Source organism: Micropterus salmoides, unplaced genomic scaffold (assembly GCF_014851395.1).
Source record: "Micropterus salmoides isolate LMB-PRFRI ecotype aquatic unplaced genomic scaffold, ASM1485139v1 Ms_hic_scaffold_7, whole genome shotgun sequence".
In the NCBI taxonomy this organism is placed as follows: domain Eukaryota; kingdom Metazoa; phylum Chordata; class Actinopteri; order Centrarchiformes; family Centrarchidae; genus Micropterus; species Micropterus salmoides.
The window spans coordinates 20,585,523-20,605,453 of NW_024044459.1; the positions used below are offsets into that span (position 1 = coordinate 20,585,523).

The 19,931-nt window shown below is 40.9% G+C and overlaps 1 protein-coding gene across 2 annotated transcripts in view; it reads right to left on the reverse strand.

Annotated features, from left to right (window-relative positions):
- Positions 1–19,931, reverse strand: part of ipo11 (importin 11) — a 147,901-nt gene that overhangs the window by 95,356 nt on the left and 32,614 nt on the right. For both annotated transcript variants that reach the window (XM_038703094.1, XM_038703095.1), the window contains exons 9-15: positions 16,050–16,120; positions 15,673–15,865; positions 13,514–13,666; positions 12,807–12,850; positions 8,291–8,381; positions 7,010–7,057; positions 3,666–3,771 (exon numbers count right to left, since the gene is read on the reverse strand). In XM_038703094.1, coding sequence (XP_038559022.1) covers positions 3,666–3,771; positions 7,010–7,057; positions 8,291–8,381; positions 12,807–12,850; positions 13,514–13,666; positions 15,673–15,865; positions 16,050–16,120 — 706 coding nt within the window. The remainder of the gene's footprint in view (positions 1–3,665; positions 3,772–7,009; positions 7,058–8,290; positions 8,382–12,806; positions 12,851–13,513; positions 13,667–15,672; positions 15,866–16,049; positions 16,121–19,931) is intronic.

Below are 19,931 nucleotides of genomic sequence, written 5' to 3' on the forward strand. Positions count from 1 at the left end.
GTCGAGGTAACTTACACTGCTCCCACCGAAGCCGGACCCATCCACGTGGGCTAACAAAGGAAAATCAAACCTTTAACCCGAGCCAGGGTTGTAAAGGCCTCCCACTGCAAGTTTTCTTCAATAAGCCGACCAAGACGGACCTGCGGAGCAATTCCCTGGCAGAGAAAGCGATGGCTTTAAGCCGTCCTAACCGAGAATGCACGGAACTCCGCCAGCGTGAGGCCGCCGACCAGCAACCCAGCTGGGAGAAACGACAAGCAGTAAGACTAAAACCCTGCATTCTGTGATCAGTGATGTCCAATAGTCTGTTAATCCATTATCTTTAACCCTTAAAACTCTTAGCCAAATTTAAGTGAGTTATTGTAATAGCTTGCATTTATTAGCGGCCCGTATGAATCAAATTTTCCCCACAAGAGAACCCAATTTACAATAGAACTCAACATTCTTGTTGTTTACATCATTTTATTTAGCCACTGCTTATTTCTTTCATGTGTATTTAACCGCATTTCTTTCACCTTAGTTGTCTAATAAATTTCACCGTAATCACAGGAACTGTGTGTGTGTGTGTTGTCTAACTCCAAGTCCCTGTTACGAGGATTTACTCCTTTGATATGATCACTAGTGAATAATTGTATAATTTACCCAGAGGTCCGGAGACTCTGGGCGAATTGAATCTCTGGTGGTGCCCTATTTCGAGGAATAATGAATTAATATCTCAAAATATTCGTTTTCATAAGTTTATTAAAAATCATTGTAGACCTGCTACAATTTATTTCCGCCACATATTGATTTTCGATTTTTATTTATTTTACTAGGCCTATTTAAAGAGGTGGTATTATGCTTTTTGGCTTTTCTCCTCACCTTTATTGAGTTATTTATCTTTTTTGTGCATGTAACAGGTTTGCAAAGTGAAAAAGCCCAAAGTCCAGCCCAAAGGGAGTTCCCATCTCCCACAGAAAGCTCTGCTCTGAACCGCTTGAAAACAGCTTGTTTGTAGTCCAGCCCTTCACTTCCTTTACTTCATCACAATGAAAACGAGTCATAAAGCTTGCCAAGCGGCTAGCGGGGTCAGGCACGCCCTCAAACCAGGCTAGTCTGAGCGGAGGCCCTTTGGCTCGACTCGCCTTTGTTTGGTTTTCTATTGCAGAAATGTTTTTTTTTGTATCATCTCACCTCCGTCGAGGTTCCAAGTGAGCTGAGGGATACTAAGATCACACTACCTTGTTTCTTACTACCCGCCCTTCTCTGCTTCTGATTGGCTAATAATCCTTACCTGGGAACTGCGCATGTGCAACTCCCAACAAAGATTTTGTACAAGTAAGATGCATCACTCTGTAGCTCAAGACCGGAGCGTACAACATGTAGGGTGAAAAGAGGAGCTGCAGCAATATGCAGTATGAGAAAAATATGGTGTTTTTTGAAAATTGTAAATGTGAACCTGTTCTGGTACAACCCCTAATTAAGATTTTGAACCTGAAAATGAGCATAATACCACCTCTTTAAAATGGTACTTGATTGCAGAGCATTCACGCAGCACATCCCCTCTCCCTCTCTCTCTCTCTCACACACAACGCTGTCGGACGCCCAGCTTAAAAAAAATGTTATTAGCAAACATGTAAGGAGCCTAGCTAATAAGAAGAGCTAAGTTAACGTTAGAATACAGCTGGAGTAGGTCGAGGTTAGCACGTTGCTTATAGCTGGTGCGACAGTTACACTGTCATTCTGTGGGAAACACTGGGATCAAATCTGAGGTGAAAAAGTAAGTAAATTTCAATTAAGTAATTTTATTTTTTTCAGTCCCTTTTCCTCAACAAAGTTGATTTGTTCGTGATTGAAATTAATTAAATCAAACACCTACTAAACATTTGTTATATTATTGAGGAAAATTATATTGCAATAATTATCATGAGTGGCGCCTCACACACACAACACGCAACGGTTAAAAAAAAAAAAAGAGAATTTCTTTTTATGATTTTTCACAGACATATTTATATATTGTCGAATACAAAAACACCTCGCGCCAGAATTCCGGTACAGCGCCGGAGAACTTTAAGGGCCCGTGTCCACCAAAGCGTTTTTTTCTGAAGCCAGCTTTCTTCAATTCATTCCAATGGGAGCGCCGTGCTTTTACTAGGTGGTAAAAACGCCAGGAGTGTGACAAGGCGTTGAGCGTTTTTTCCGCGCTGGGCGCTGAGCGTTTTTTCACGGACGCCGGGAGTTGAAAAATGTTCAACTTTGCGCTCGTCACTGTCACTTTTTACCCAGCCGTCCAATCACAGTGCAGGAGGGGCGGGACAAACGCCGCACCGAGCACATCCGATCTTGAACGAAACAATGTGCCTACTCGCCGAGGTGTTTCCTCGCCCGCAAAATCTCATGAATCCACATATGGACAGTCTGTGCTCTCATGTTTCATCCTTCTCTTCATGCAGAGCAAGGGCCAGAGCAAGTTGGCCTACATACTTTGTGGTGACATCTTTACATTCAGTAAAATTAAGTAGGCTACCCTAGTGGCAGCACATCGCCTCCACGGAAATAATGTATCAAGCAACCACAGCGTCTCCAAAAAAAAACACTGCACCTTCAAAACACACCCTAGAGCCCAGCTAGGCGTTTTCAGCTGGCAAAAAACGCTTTGGTGGACATGGGCCCTAAGCCCTGAGTTAAGGTGCACTTAGCTGCTTTTGCGGCATGTCATGTGGGTTTTTTAATGGTAAGGCTGTGGGGCAACATCCACTTGTCTGCCGTTTTATGAAGGGCGCTCGCCGTCTGCGACCAGTGTCCAAACAGCTCGCCCGATCGCGGGACTTGTCGACTGCTTTGGATGCGCTGTCTCAACCCCCCTTTGAGCCTCTGGATCAAGTTGATCTGACAGTGCGCTTAAGACAGCTCTTTTGTTGGCCCTTGTATCTGCTGAGCAGTTTAGCAATGTTTATGCATTTTGGGTGCAGATTTTGAGATTATATATAGCATATATATTAACTGTTGCTCAGTTGAGATTTGTAGAGTTTGACTGCTGCTTGTAGAATGACTGTGTGAATACAAGCGGCAGTTGTAAATGTGACCTTGACAGACACTGACTCAAAGAATCAGTTGGCTGCTTGTGAGTCTTTCGGCATGCACTGACTGTGCTGCTGACTGTAATCAATAGCTGGACAGAGGTTAACAGTCAATTAGCTTGAGTTACACTGAAAGGAATGTTAACTATGGATTGAGTCAGACACCAATACTGTCTGAAAGTGCTTTTAAAAAGAGACATACTCAATAGTCATCACCTTCCTAACAGTGATGCATTTAAAAATAATACTGCATAGTAAGAGGTAGAGTAAATTATTGAACACTTGTACAATATAATGTAACTCAAATCAATAACCCTGCAATACAAATCACTTTACATTTTTGTTGAGATTCTATCAGACAGGAGGTGACTCAAATCTGGTTATTTCTAAAGTCGTGGCAAAAATCATTTTAGCTGTTCTGTAATGTTGATCATACACTAGTAATATAAAATAAAAAAATTGAAAGCTAAAAGGTGACAGCTCAAACTTTAATTTGTGTTCTTTATGATACGGTAAAATATAAAATATTAAGACAAAATTAAATTAAACATGCTGACAAAGATGTGCAAAAGTTGCAAAAGAAATGCAACCCTCCTAACATAATACCTGTGATGGCTGACTTGCAGCTCTCCAAGAAGCTGATTCTTGAACCACTGGTCAAAGTCCACGTTGTCAAACAGCTCATAGGCTGCCAGTCCCACTGCATTGTATACTGTAAACAAAACAACCACAATAAAACTCAGAAAATCCTCCTCATAGAGTCAGTGTTCGAACAGGATTGCAAAAATTAAACTAAAAGGCGCAGTACACAAAAAAGCATTTAGTATGAGCAATCCAAGTTATGAAAGAAATTTAAAAAAGAGATACAAAAGTCCCATTGAAAAAACAATGGCTTATGGTCCTGTAATGAGTTGGAGAACACAAGTTGAGTCATTCATGTCACTGGCTACCTTTACAAGGAAATTACTACATTTTGTCACTACAGCATGTTCTTGTTTGAGGGTCTAAATATTTTAGTCTCATAGCACAATGCACGACTTGTCAGGTTTTATTTCAGCATTGAAATGTGATCGATTTGCTGGTCGGCGAGCTCAGTGATCGTCAGGCTGTGATCAGGGGTAAATCAGTTATCGATCGCCGGTCGCCAGTCATTATGTGTGAACTACTCAACAACGCATCAAAACATCTCCCTGACACATCGCACAGGGCAGCCAGATATCTAGCATGCCAAATATCTGGAGGAGTCGGCCGTCTCGACATCCATATCCAGCCAATGAAAATAGGCAGCTACTTTTTCTCTGCAAGACACTTTTTACTCACCTCCAGCTCTCTCTGTAGCTTAAAGCGTGTGATGATCCTTTCTTTCACCCATATTCTTTGTCTTTATAATTGGTATCTTTATAATAACACCTGTTTCGTCTGTAGGTTCGCTTAATTTCCCGTTTCACATTTCAAGTATGTTTTCTTGACAAAACGTGGTTTAGAGACCAACGTCGGGTGACACAGCCTTTGTCAGCTTGTGTAGTGTGTGACCCCCTGTCACAGATCAGTCACATAGTGTGAACGCCACAATGACTTCAGACTCCCGTCACAAGACGGCAAGTTGTGTAGTCTGAACAGCACGGCCATTGGCCGACGCTGAAAGTCATAAATCAATTAATCTTCAAGTCAGTAGTCTGCACGAGCCTTAAGTTGCAACAAAACAGTGTCAGTCTCCGCACTTGGCATACTCCAGAGCCTCCTTGTGAGCTTCTGTTGCTGTTGGGGGTTTTACTTGTGGACTGATGAGGGGAAATTCCAGAAACATGGATAATATTTTGGGAAGTATGAAAGATACAAACACTAACACAAAAATAATTCCATTAACTGTTGCTCAATAATCCCGTCCATAAACTAAGATGAATCTGCTATAGTTGTGTCTTTCAAATATGCAATCCAATCAACACCAACATAAAACAAACTAAAAGCAATTTTAGCTACAGTATGTTGTTGCAACACGACTAAAAAGTGCTTTTCAGGAAGATATTGGCAACATGTAGGGTAGTGCACTAAAAAGTCAACAGAAAAAAAAAAGATGAGATTAGAAAAAAGTGAAACTTTTCCCATTACTTTAATTCTCAGGTCTGCAAGGCTGGCACTGGGCATGAGTATATAGGGATCTACAGTGTGGTTGTGAGTGAGTGAGTGAGTGAGCGGGCGAGCGTGTTTGAGAGAGAAAAGCCATAGCAGAGATAGAAAGTGTGAGATATAAAATACTGTAGGTGTCTCAGCGAAATGATCCAAAATCTTATGGCGCAGCTAAACACCTCTCAGACATATTTTCTCTCATTTATCATGACAAAAAGATGGATGGATGAATGGACCAGCCAGAAAAGATGGATAGTCCAAATGTGCAGAAGCAGTGGTCTTGGTCCTTATCACAAAAACCAAAGCTATGAGGAGCTACTATTTATAGATAATAAAACAATAAAAGTGACAGGAAATTGGAAACGAGTTCCGTGCATATACCTTTTGCTTCCCTTCTTCCTTGGAGGGAAGACCAGAGTCAAAAGGCAGGATCTTCACTATTCTTCTTCTCTTTGTTTGTATTTTGATTATCGCATTTTGTTCCGTTGTTTATAGTGTCCTATATTTGTTTGAGGTAAAGTACAGTTATTTCCTGGTCTACAGCACAGCTATATTATCCTGGCTCCCTAAAATGAGACATTCATAAGTTTTTATTTTGTTTTTAGTTGTCCAAAAAGGCCTCTCAGAGGTCTAATGTTATAATAAAAAATCAGCACCCATTTAGCTCTTCAACCAGCTTTGGCACTCGCAGCCAAATCTATCTGCCACTGCTGCTACCACAGTACAGCTTCATCATCCAATGATGTCTCCTGTTTTATCAACACTGTCAACTGACTGCTGAGATCTTGACGGGCATCCAGCTTTAACAGAGGCCCTGCTAGCAGGCAATCCCAACTGTCTGTGATTTACTTGCATATGCTATAAAACCAGCAGCCCTGACCTGCCAAAGGGTTATAAATACTAAAAGGAGGTGGAGAGAGTAAAAAGAGAGGGTGTAAGAAAGACAAAGGGCGGGGGGGACAATATGTCCATGGACAGGGTAGATTAAGTGAGTGAGAGAGCAGTATAGGAAAAACTATTCCAATGTCTGTTTAAGCCTAGTTCACACTACACGTTTTTTAGCCCCAGCGACCGTCAGGCTGTGATCAGGGGTAAATCATAACTACTCAAGGACGCGTCAGAACGGCCCCCCCCGATACATTTCTGACACATCGACGTCTGCCAGATATCTCACATGCCAAATATCTGTAAGAGTCGGCCGACTCGACATCCACATCCAGCCAATGAGAGCAGGCAGCTACTTTTTCACTGCAAAACACTTTTTACTCACCTCCAGTTCTCTCTGTAGCTCAGTTAATCCCTGCTACCTGCGTGTACTAATCCATTCTTTCAACCATATTCTTTGTCTTTATAATTGGTATCTTATATACCTATAATAACAAACAGCTGTTTCGTCTGTAGGTTTGCGTCATTTCCAGTTTCACATTTCACGTGTGCTTTCTTGACAAAACGTGGTTTGGAGACTAGCGTCGGGTGACAGAGCCACTGTCAGCTCGCGTAGTGTGTGACCCCCTGTCACAGACAACGACTTCAGACTCCCGTCACAAGATGGCAAGTTGTGTAGCGTGAACAGCAGAACGCTGAAAGTCGTGTAGTCTGCACGAGCCTTTAACCTGCTTTCCCTGTTCATTTTGTTTGCATTGTTTGGTACTGTAATTGGAGATTTACAACAAAGCAAATTGGAAAACATTCATAGAAATAGTACTGTTAGCTAAATCAGACTTTGGCATTGTTAAGAGTCTAGATTAGTCAATTTATACACCTGGCATGACGGATTATCGCAGTTATTGAACCAGCAGGAGAAGGTGAAGCTTTTGTCTCACCTGCATCCTTCAGTAGCAACTGAACCGGGTCTTCCACATTGGTTGGGCCTGAAAAGACAGATACATACTGTGGATGTAACATCAGTGACATAACAGACTGCATTTTTGTTCTAACTGTGCATAAAGATCAAACATGTTTCAATAATAAGATCTGTAGGATTTAACGGACCCAGTGAACACATCATAATACAGGCCTGGACTCCACTTTATCAGTCTCAGGGGGATCTGTTCTCACCCTCTCTATTAGTCCTTGTTGTGTACTCAGGTCTCAAAATCAATAGCTGCCTCCCTTCAACCATAGAATTACCCAATCTGGCGTCTTCCTTGCTCCAGGAGAACCCATTTCCACAATGTCACTTGAAAACAAAAGCAGCTTGGGAGACAGGCTGGAAGCAGACCCTGTAATCTGCCTGTTTGAGCAATGGCGCCACTAATTCAGCAACTGAACAAAAGCTACATGCCAGTACCACCAGGGGACCAGCGGCAGTGAGGTGCTTGTGTGTACACGTGACTGACTAGGGAGTTGAGAGTGGTTGTAAGGGTGGAGGTCGTCAACAGTGAACTTGAAGATGCTGTAATGCCTATAGATTGCATGTCACACATACTGTGAGTGCTAAAGGCAAAATAAATAAACCTACATGCTTTGCTGATTTGTGATATATGAAATACGCATCACTTACTCAGAGGCAAGCCTACGTTTCATGATGAGAAACCGAGTCTGAAATCTAACGCCCATTTTGTGTTGCAGGGGAACTGATGCATACTGAATGTGCAGTGCAAGGAAAGTCATTTTATCTGTATAGCAGCTTTAGAACACAAAGGGAAGTCAAATCACTATGCTTAAGGAGCATAAAGAAAAAAAGTAAATATTTGAAAGTGGGATAAAATATATTAAAAATGGGACACATATAAGACCTCTCAGTATAACACAATAAAACCCAACAGCATCACAAACAGCCTTTAAAATGACTATATAAAAAAGCATGGTGGTATTTGAAGCTTCCGTAATTGGTCATGCCAGAAGGCGCTTCCCATAGTCAAATACCGAGAAAAGTTTGGAAGAGAACATGAACTCAGTTGCCAGTTTATTCAGTACACCTAGCTAAAACATTTGCTTTCTAATACAGCTTTGCAATAAATCTTACCTTAATGAAGGTTATTAATGTGTTCAATTTTAAAGAGTTTTCCTTCCTTCCTTGAAAGAATATTAAAAGGTTTGTTGAAAAGAGAGCAGACTGTACTTCTGGCATCTAATAATATTTGAATTGACATTTAACTGACCTTGGAGATTCTGAACCATATCCAGCAGCACCGGTGTCAGTGTCTGGCTGTAGTTGTGGAAGATGTCCAAGAACAATACTTCTGTACAAGGCTAAAAGAGAGAAAGCAGAGGAGACAAGAAGGAAGACTGTTAATTGGCACAATAGATGACTGTATGAGGAAGTCACTACAAACATTCATTTGTTTGTATTTCTCCCTGTATCACAGCACTCCTCTTTCTTAGCAGCCAGCTCTGGTTTTGTTGGAGTGAGAATGAATATCACATGAACAAGTGACGCAAACAAAAATCTTCAGTTGTTAATTGATTTTAGACACAAAATAAATTTTAATATAAAAAAAGGTGCTTCAGTATATGCACACATATGTGTGACATTTCACAGCATGTAGTATAACTTTTGTGCTCTGGCACGAGGTCAGAGGTTTAATAACACTTCTAAATAGCCAGTCCAGCACAAACCCCTTGTTCAGCTGAAAATATAGACAGGCGGTAGAATTGATAAGGGAATGTCATCTGCAGTCAGTCATTAGAATTGGTGACCATGGAAGGAATTGACATTTGATTCATGAACAATCCTGAGTAGGGCTGAACGATTTTGGAAATTAATCTAATTGTGATTTTTTTAATAAATATTGCAATTTAATATGTGATTAAAATTTAAGCACTTTACCTTCTGTATTATTCAAAACTGTCTAGCAATCAGTTTATAGTATGACCAACTCAATATTAGATAGATTAAACATACACTGTTCCTTTCTTGTGGGTCAGGCCTGTGTTATGATGAAATTAGGTGATGTGTGAATTGCATGAATTATTATTTTGAGCAATGGTGTAGAAGAAATATAATATATGAGAAAGATAATTTGAGAGTCAAGTCATGGCATTAAATACTATAATATCATCAGTTAGGCCTACCTACAGAAAACAAGAACAATTTAACTCACTACAGTGTTATAGGCTACAGTAAGCGCTCAATACAAAGCCCACAGTTCAGACACCAATTAATGAGTCCTTATATCTCAGGTCAAATATCCTAGGGGTCCATCTTTTTATATCCCAGTAAGGAAAAAAAATCAAAAGTTGGCCAACGAAAAGTGTTTAAATGTTTAAAAGACAAGCTTAGTAATTCTCCGACAACACCGGAGTTTCCCTGCAGCCTCCGAGCGAACTGGCTGTAACTCAGGACAGACTGGGACTCTTTCGGACTTGTGAGTTTGGTTTCAAACGCCATTACATATTTCCTGAGCTGACTGGTGGCTGTGTGTGTGACATAGGCGCTGATCACCACAATACGCTTACCTTAGTACACGTGTCTTTCTGTTTTTTCCTGTACGTCAAAGCAGTGTATTGCCCGACAATTTCACCCACCACCACCAAGTTACCCGCTGGTGGTGGGTGCTACTTTCATTCCCATTGTGACACTAAAGTTTCTGTAGTGTCAGCTTCTGTCAAGCCTAAGGACATTACACAACAAGTCAAGGTAAAGTGTAATATGCCAAGTTGATGCTTCCTCTGCACACTTGTTTACTCTTAATTGACAACTAATGAAAATCCCAAATTCAGTAACCCCTGAAAATTAGAATATTACTTAAGACCAATACAAAAAAAGGATTTTTAGAAATGTTTGCCAACTGAAAAGTACGAGCATGTACAGCACTCAATACTTAGTTGGGGCTCCAACTTTTGCCTGAATTACTGCAGCAATGCGGCGTGGCATGGAGTCGATCAGTCTGTGGCACTGCTCAGGTGTTATGAGAGCCCAGGTTGATCTGATAGTGGCCTTCAGCTCTTTTGCATTGTTGGGTCTGGCGTATCGCATCTTCCTCTTCACAATACCTCATAGATTTTCTATAGGGTTAAGGTCAGGCGAGATTGCTGGCCAATTAAGAACAGGGATACCATGGTCCTTAAACCAGGTACTGGTAGCTTTGCACTGTGTGCAGGTGCCAAGTCCTGTTGGAAAATGAAATCTGCATCTCCATAAAGTTGGTCAGCAGCAGGAAGCATGAAGTGCTCTAAAACTTCCTGGTAGACGGCTGCGTTGACCTTGGACCTCAGAAAACACAGTGGACCAACACCAGCAGATGACATGGCACCCCAAACCATCACTGACTGTGGAAACTTTACACTGGACTTCAAGCAACGTGGATTCTGTGCCTCTCCTCTCTTCCTCCAGACTCTGGGACCTTGACTTCCAAAGGAAATGCAAAATTTACTTTCATCAGAGAACATAACTTTGGACCACTCAGCAGCAGTCCAGTCCTTTTTGTCTTTAGCCCAGGCGAGACGCTTCTGACGCTGTGTCTTGTTCAAGAGTGGCTTGACACAAGGAATGCGACAGCTGAAACCCAAGTCTTGCATACGTCTGTGCGTGGTGGTTCTTGAAGCACTGACTCCAGCTGCAGTCCACTCTTTGTGAATCTCCCCCACATTTTTGAATGGGTTTTGTTTCACAATCCTCTCCAGGGTGCGGTTATCCCTATTGCTTGTACACTTTTTTCTACCACATCTTTTCCTTCCCTTCGCCTCTCTATTAATGTGCTTGGACACAGAGCTCTGTGAACAGCCAGCCTCTTTAGCAATTACCTTTTGTGTCTTGCCCTCCTTGTGCAAGGTGTCAATGGTCGTCTTTTGGACAGCTGTCAAGTCAGCAGTCTTCCCCATGATTGTGTAACCTACAGAACTAGACTGAGAGACCATTTAAAGGCCTTTGCAGGTGTTTTGAGTTAATTAGCTGATTAGAGTGTGGCACCAGGTGTCTTCAATATTGAACCTTTTCACAATATTCTAATTTTGTGAGATACTGATTTGGGGGTTTTCATTAGTTGTCAGTTATAATCTTCGAAATTAAAAAGAATGAATACTTGACATATATCAATCTGTGTGGAATGAATGTATACATTATACAAGTTTCACTTTTTCAATGGAATTACTGAAATAAATAAACTTTTTGATGATATAAAATTATATGACCAGCACCTGTACATATAGAGGCAGGAACATGTCTGTATTGAGATGCTATGTCAGTACTAAATACAAGTTAAAATAAGCCTCTAAAAACTCTTCAGTTAAACCTTCTCTGCGTAGATTCGCTGAGATGTGGACGTGTAACTTCAAGTCTCAGGGAATGCGATCATTTCTACATTATGATTACTTTCACCAGCTTTAAAAGTGTTTATCAGTTTATGTATTTTAAAAAAACACTATCAAAAATGAATACTGATGCAGTAAGTGAGAAAACTTAAAAACTGTTATTCTTAAAAACTCTCAGACTGCAAGGATACTTTCTTTCTGCTGCAGAGTGCTTTAAATTAATAAGAGCATTTAAAACAAGACCTTGAGGTTCGATAAATAAATGCTTCACTGAACTTCACAGAAAAAGCAGAGCTTTTGACAAAGCAGAATTTTGACATCTGAAGTGAAGAAACTAAGTACAACGGGGTTAAACAGTGAGATGAGAAGGGGAAATAAATGACGGATAGACAGAAAAAAATAAGACACTGGATAAGAGATTATGTCATGACTCACAGCTCAACAGCTGAAGATAAGCCACTGCAAACTAAATAGACCACAGAGACAGGATCTAAAGACCTGGGTACCACAAACTGTTTAATCTAGACAAACTTCTCAGGGCCACCACATAAAACACTGCTTTTGATTGTCTTTTTTTGTTTTTGTTTTTTTTAAATGGCACACACTTAACAATAGGAGCGTGACGAGATCTCATGTTAGGAACTGTCTCACCTTATTAGCATGACAGAGTGTGAGGGAAAAATTAGCATGGAAGATTGCAGCGTATTATGGCGATCGGCACAAGTGCCTGTGTCACACACAACACGCACACCAGGGAATATCTGTGGCGGAATTTAGTGCATTTTATTCATTTAGTGCATACATTTCCAAGTGGCTGATATGATGAAAATATCTTAGTGGCAGACAAAAGAATACTTGAAGAAAAGTTCATTTCAGACATTGTAAGCAATATTTCAAAATGCACCTGCATTGTTACGCATTTTGTGACTTTCAGTTAAATATTTTGTCATTGAAGATTTCTTAAAAACAGATTTAAAATATTGTCTTGTCTCATGAGCTAAGTGTATCATCACAACTATACTAACAAATATTTGACAAGTAATATTACAGCAGTTCCATTAACAACTTATTTTTATGGTTCGTTTAATCTACATTTTTCTAGTTTCAAAATTGAACTTCAGCACTGCGTTTTGTTTTTTTGCCTTGCAGAAAACGTAAACTTTAATCTTGGCAAACTAGACATTTGACAAATGGTGTCTGGCTTGAAACACAGGGAACAGATCAAGTTTCTTTTTAGCAACATTCCTCTTCTTACTGTTCCTAGATGCTGTCAAGCTAGGGGTGCCAGCTGAGGACTGTGTCTACAACCATCATCAACAAACCCAGAAGTACTTGAAATCCTGCTGCCTCTAAAACATGGAGGAGCACTCTCTGTTCGAGTTTAATTAATGTGAAATTTTTTAGTGTGTGTGTGTGTGTACTTACCCGCAGACTGTATTTCCAAGAGTCACCACCTGTTTCTTCAACAGCTGGAAGAGAAAAGAAGAGTGTGAGAGCTATGAGTGGGTGTCTATGTAAGAATGACTACAAGAAGGAACTCCTGAACACTGAAATCCTGAACTATTATATTCCTGTCTGACTGTAGAACTGAATTAAAATATTAACACTAATGCATTGGGCCCTTGGTCTTGGCTTTATAAAGTGTTGTGTCTGAGTTGTCAGTGTCATTGCATCAAAGTCTGAGAGGGCACTGGGCTGCAAGGAAAATCAAATCTCTTACTGACATCTCAATCGCTGCCATAGCTAGAACCAAGTTCTCGCTCCCTCTAATCTATTTTAATTTGCACTTTTCCAATGGGCATCCACATTAGCATTGTATAAAACATGTAGCTGTGTAAAGTTGTTTGACTGTGCAGACTATAACAAACAAATCACAATTCAAATCATTATTAGGGCTATTATTTATGTACTCGATGCCTAACCTTGAAAACAGCATTAACACTACATCGATTCAATAAACGATACATTCTGGTGAAGCTTGCACCCTAAATCGACATTGCTGATTCATGAATTGTAGTGGCTAAACCTCGCTGTTCAGGACTTCACCAACATGCCTGTTACCTCAGCCAGTCTGCAGGTCCAGATAAGTCTGGACATTTGGATTCAGCCTATGTATGGGGATGTGCTATTACCAAAGCTCTCAGGGTCCTCTTCCCACATTGCCAGCTCTTCCTCTGTGAGAAGGAAGTAGTGTGAGACGAGCCGGCGCCCAATCTCCGTCAGTGTTGGGTGTGTGAAGAATGCTGTCTTGATCTTGTGAGCCTCCAGACTCTCTGGTTTACTGTCTGGGGGAGGGAAGGAGGAGGGAGAGGAAAAGAGAGAAAAAAGAAAGAAAGAAGAAAAGAGATGTTTTATTATCCACTAATCTGTCAAACAGTCTAACGTGTAATTTATACTTCTGCATCAAATCGACGGCGTAGCCTCTGCATAGCCCCGTACCCTACGCCGTCGTCTATGCTGTGGCCTGATGTGCACCTCTTCAAAAATGTAACCCCTCCCGCAAAATCACAAATGTTCACATTATACCACCCTGTGAAAGCAGGTTGACCACGAACATTCTTATTATTGTTTTTAAGTATGTTTTTCACCTGCCTCGGAATTCTCTTCTCCCCACACTGACACACTCACAACACACCTACACCTCAGGTAAAGACCCCGGCTTGCCCCGCCTCTCTCTGTCTCTCTCCCCCGTCTGCTCCATTTTCTCCATAAGCAGTAGGTTTTATAAAGTCGCCTAAAATACTGACAATTCATCGTATTTCCTTATATTTCGACCCGCGATCCGTTATCATGGCAGGTGAGCCGCACGTCGGCTTATTTATGTCCAACATCTGCACTCTGTGTTCACTGCTGCTTTACCTGGTCTGTGTATAAAATATCCACCGCGACTTGTAATGTAAGTTAATAGTCTACCAATTTTTTTTACCGAGTGAACACATGCACACATAAGACGACTGCTGCCTCCCACGCACCCGATGACATCGTCCATCCCAATGTTTCATTGCAGACATCACCCAACATTTCGAGGTAACACGGACCGTTAAAACTGTGACTGGTCGGCTGGGTAGCCTCACAATGCCTCCAAGCCAACAAGAAGTGCCCCGTGCTTTGAAGTAAATTTTACTAGCCCCAAACCGGCGGCTGTAACACAGTGGATCAACAGATTTGAGACTGTCACAACCCGAGCGAAATGACTCGTTTCACTTTTAGAATCTACCTGATCCATTTGGTCAATAACATTTTAAGAGTCATTTACAATTTTACCCCCCTTCACGTTAGCGGAGGGCTAAACCGGAAGTTAGCCTCTATCTACTATCCTCTGTTTGAACTTCACAGCTTTAAATTTCATTTATGGTGGAATTCACAGAAATAGTTGATGACAAAAAAAAACAATCCTTGGTTCCTTCATGCTAACTTTAAATGCATACATCTTATTATAGTTTGCAGTGAAAACATATCTCTGCTCTGCTGCTCATCTTCCATTTTAGTTCAGATGTGACTGAATCTAACTCTTCTTCCACAACCAAACCAATACTGCACCTGACAGCTTGCCAGTCAGTTCACTTTCAAACCTCCACTTTACCTGTGGCCCCTGACCCCCTTGTCCCTACTGGTGCAGTACTAAGGGCTCTGTTCTAATCCTCTCAGTATGGGTCTTCTGTCTGACTGACAGCATGGGCCTAATAATTAAGTCAGATGCTTTCTCTGAGTTGAGCTGTGTCAGTCAAGGCTCAATTTTCCCTTAAGCTATGAAACGCTCCTACTGAAAACACTTTGTTTTCCTGTTTGGAAATAGGAAAAGGGAAGCAAATCTGAAGTCGGACACTCAATAAAATCAAATAAAACCAAGGCATTGGTACAACAACCACAAAAGCGTGGCTCCGCTCTCTGTCAACTAACGATTTCTTAAGAGAAGGATCTTCAATGAAGGCACATCAACACCGTACTAGCTGACATAACAAAGAGTGCTGCGCTCCACAGCTAATGAAGCACTGGAGGCCTCTGACAGCTTGAAATAAACATGAGCCATGGTGAGGTATGGTGACGCTGAAGGTATTAGAGCCTTGTGCTTTTCAAAACACTGTCAGTGATCAGCTTTGAAGAGCTAGTGGCGTTTTCTGTTGGCCTCCCAATCATATACCAAAAATTCTGATTTGTCTAGCTTTCATTTGAATCTTCTTTGTCCTCATCCATGTCTGCACTTCTCAGCACGTGTCTACCATTTCTGTTTACTTGCTTATTAGCTTCACCACTGTTTCTGCTCCTCTTGCCCAAAGCCCTCAAATCCTACCATCAATGTTTTTGGCAGGTTTGTAGGCGTCGTTCTTTACAATCATCTTGATGAGGTTCATGCACTGAACAATGAAGCGCTCAAAGGTCACTCCCTCCCCCGCAGGTGTGAACACGTAGCTGACGGCAAATTCCAGGGATCGCTGGATTAGGGGTATAAATGCACATGGATGGTACTCCAGGAAATCTAACAACTACGCGGAAGGGAGGGGAAAAAGTAGAAGAAGAGTAGTAGTAGAAGAAGACATAGGAAAAGAAAAAGTGAGAAAGAAAAAATGTTAATTGGTCTGCAAAGTCCTTGATGCAATATATATCATATTCATTAATAATGAAAAAGACAATTGTTGTTTATCATCAAATATTATTAAGTCAACTCACAACTTTAGTGTACAGTATGATCGTCTTCTCCAGCTTTTCTCTGCATGTGCTGTCTGGACCAACCTGCCGACCTGAAACGCAAAACAACCACAGAGTATTATTACTTAACAGCAACAGTATCCTTAATACAATTTAGCATCCTCACGCAGTTATCATCATTTGGCAATATAAATATATTCCATAGTTATTTAAGTACGTAAACCAGTCAATAAAGTAGGGCTGGGCAATAAAACAATACTGATAATTATCGCAATATAATTTTCCTCAATAACAATATTACAAAATTGTATTATCTTGTATTGTTTCTGTATTATTGTTTTTGGGGTATTATTGTCTTTACACTTGTTAAAGCACTTTGTAACTTGTTTTTGAAAAGTGCTCTACAAATAAAGATTATTATTATTATTATTATTATAATAATTTAACAACATGTTCAATATATCGTCATAAAATTTTTATTTAATTAATTTGAATAATGAACAAATTAGCACTTAATTTTTCTATTAATATATTTATTTTGTTGAGGAAAAGGGACTGAAAAACTATTTACTCATCATATTTGTTAAAAAAAAGATTTTATCATAATTGTTTTGAATGTTCTACCTCAAATTTGTGAAGTGTTTATGACTGTAAATAAAAGTTTAACCACACAGTAAACCATTCTTCAATTTTCACTCAGGATCAAAAATCAGCCTTTAAACTTGAAAGAAATAACGATTTGACATTTATCGTGATAATTATCAATATCGAATGGTATGAAATGTTTTTATCGTGATAACATTTTTGGCTATATCACCCAGTCCTACAATAAAGTGATTTAATAGAGTTATAATAATTATAATAATATTGTGATATACTGCTCTAACTTTCATATAAAATAAATCTTAATTCATGTCTATGCATGTCACATTTGATATTTTGGGAAATACGGTGATTCGCTCTAACTATTCGCTTTAACAGACAGATCTGACAGTGGCATTACTAGAACATAAAAACTGTACAACTATTCCTTCAGTAGTAATGAATACATGCCCCAATATCAACATAAAGACATTATGCCTTGATAGAGTGTTTAGCTCCATAGCAACACTTTATTTTCAAAAGACAAAAGATCAGGGCTGATTAATCAAATCTGAGGATTTGTGTGTGGCAGAACGGGAGCATGAGGTTTTGAAATTCTAAATTTTCGTCTCCTTAAGTTCAAATTAAATCACGCATACAGGCGTCCGTCACAACTCCCGTCAATTGTACTTCTCCCATCTCAGGGTACCCCCACCCACTAGTGCTTTACCTGGGGTCGCTCACACACAGGGGTCCACCAACCCTGGGGGTCCCTCATACGCATCACACACTGGATACGCCGCCGCCAATTTCACAGCAAGCCATCCCACTTCTGACACCATATGTGACGGAAAGACGAGAGCAGTCACCCCACCCGGATCATCGAACCCGGGTCTACGGGGTACCAAACATGCAACTTGACCGCAAAGCCAACGTTGGTATGGCAGTCACAGCGCATACTCAACCGTAGTGACGGGGGTCCGTCACATAGGACATGGAACATTAGATAAGAATCTATCTTAACTGGTGTCATGATTAACCTTATGTAAAAGGGTAAAAAAACACTTGAATGGCATGAATGAGTAGGAGCAAGATTACAGAAGGACAGTAAGGGAAAGAAAAAGATGGTCAACAACCGGGCAGAGATACAATTATCTTGGCCTGAGTAAGTACACAAAATTGTTCCCGCTTTCTTTAAGGTCAAATGCCTACTTCATCTTGCTGCCTTGTGAGAGTACCGTGGGCCCATTACAAGCGTTGGTGTTATATAATAAAGCACAGTAATAAAAGAACTCTGATGTAAATTTTGGCTCAATAAAACAACTCATGATGCTAGAGCCAATAAAGATGTCCCATGGAGTTTACTTCCTTTGACAACCTCATTGACAAAATAGGCAGAGACCATAACGGTCTCTGGCATTCCTCCAATCATTTGTGAACAAGCCAGGGTCATCGTTTCCTCTCCCCACATACAACCGTTCATTTCCATCAGCAACTAGTAATTTAAAATGACACTAGATTGATTAAAAAGGCTAAGTGCCTCAAAGATTGCTTTGTCTTGCTTCTGTCAGATTTTGTACAGATCAGGGATCACGTAGATCAAAACATCATTGAATTTTATCGACTTTGTGTCCATGCCACTGTTCCCTTGTTTGCAGGTGTGCGACGGCTGGTAATGTAAGCAGAAAGTTTTGTATAGTCAAAGTCACTGAGGTCAAAGATCTAAACCATCAAAACCTGCTTATAAAATCCATAAACAAAGACAGATAAAGAAAACAAAGAGTGAAAAGAAAGGAAGAACTCTGAAACTAAAGGGTATTCATTATTACTGACAGATACATAGCCTGGCAAATAGGTTTCAACAATGTAGTGACTGACAGAAATAGATAGGTGACCTCAGTTGGAGGACAAACATCCAACAGGAAGAGCCAGACATCTGAAAGGACCATGACTGCCCCAAAAACACCAGTTTATATAGCTGACCTTATCAGGCTGTAAAGAGCTGATATTTCTCCCCAGCCCGTCTGTGCGGTGCCTTAAAGTTTCCCCCTATCTGCCCGGCCCAAGTACCAGCAGGATTCTGACCCTGTCTCCATTGCCATCAGCAGAGTAAATATTGGAAGGGACAGTTGCGGCTGATATCTCAGATGATATTTTGACCGCAATGGCAGCTCATGGAGTTGTGTCTGAGATCTCTCACTCACTGTGTGTCTCATGGCAAACTTCTACGGAAAAGAAGAAAGGACCACTGATAGCGAGATCAGACAGTGAAAAGTGAGTGAATGTGGCTGCCACTGAAGGGTGTCACTCATCGGGTGTTTCCACCGCAGGAGCTTTCCCAGAGAACTAAGAACTTAAGGAATTTTATCATCTACTTGGGGATGAGCATTTCAACCAAAATTAAAGCTGCAAGCAGCGTTGGGCAGGCCCTCGCACATGTAGCGCGTCGATGTGTGAGGGGGCCGCATTTTTGGATTTTGGCGCTCTGCCGGTGTGGCTGTGAATTTGCCATGCGCTTCCAACGCTGCACAAAGGTGTTAATCATCACTTCCTGTGTCCCCTTCATGGCTACATAGCACTTGGTGCTATGACTGAATATTGGCATGTGAGATGTGTTTAGGCCGGGACTGAAATAATATCACGTTTGGTTACAGATCTGCGCATATACAGTCAAGGTACAACAACTTCCTGTTTCATGGCGAATTAATGATTTTGGATGCCACGCTCGGGCACGCCGTTCCACAAAAACTCACCGTTTGTACAACTTTTAATGGCTTTACAGTAGACAGGGAAAATCTGAAGTACGGAGTGTGTAAAAAACCCAGAAATTATTAGAATTCAAAACGGCCAACTTCTTTTTGGGTTAAGGGCATCGCTCCAAGAGTCTTTTTTGTACATCTGGACATAATACATGTGCCACAGAAATTTCGTAGAACGTGAAACGTTGCCGTAGGGGCTGCTTCGTTGAAGGTCACTTCCTGTTGCCAAGAGGCGGCGCTATGACTGTGGGTGAATGTCGCCATGTACATGTGTTCAGGCGGGACTCTTAATAAACGTGTAAAATTCGGTAGAGATCTGAGCATGTACAGTCGAGTTACAACAACTTCCTGTGTCATGGCGAAGCGTGGAATTTCCACATTCACCTCCACCCCCATGCCATTAACTGCAAACTCACAACTTTTACAACATGGCATCAATGTGTTAAGGGCTTTCTGGGACAGTTGATATGTCCAACCTGCTAGGAGTAGTACATTACAGCGTAAAACCTGTCATTTCCTGTTGCCAGCAGGTGGCGCTATGACTTTGAGTGAATATTGGCAT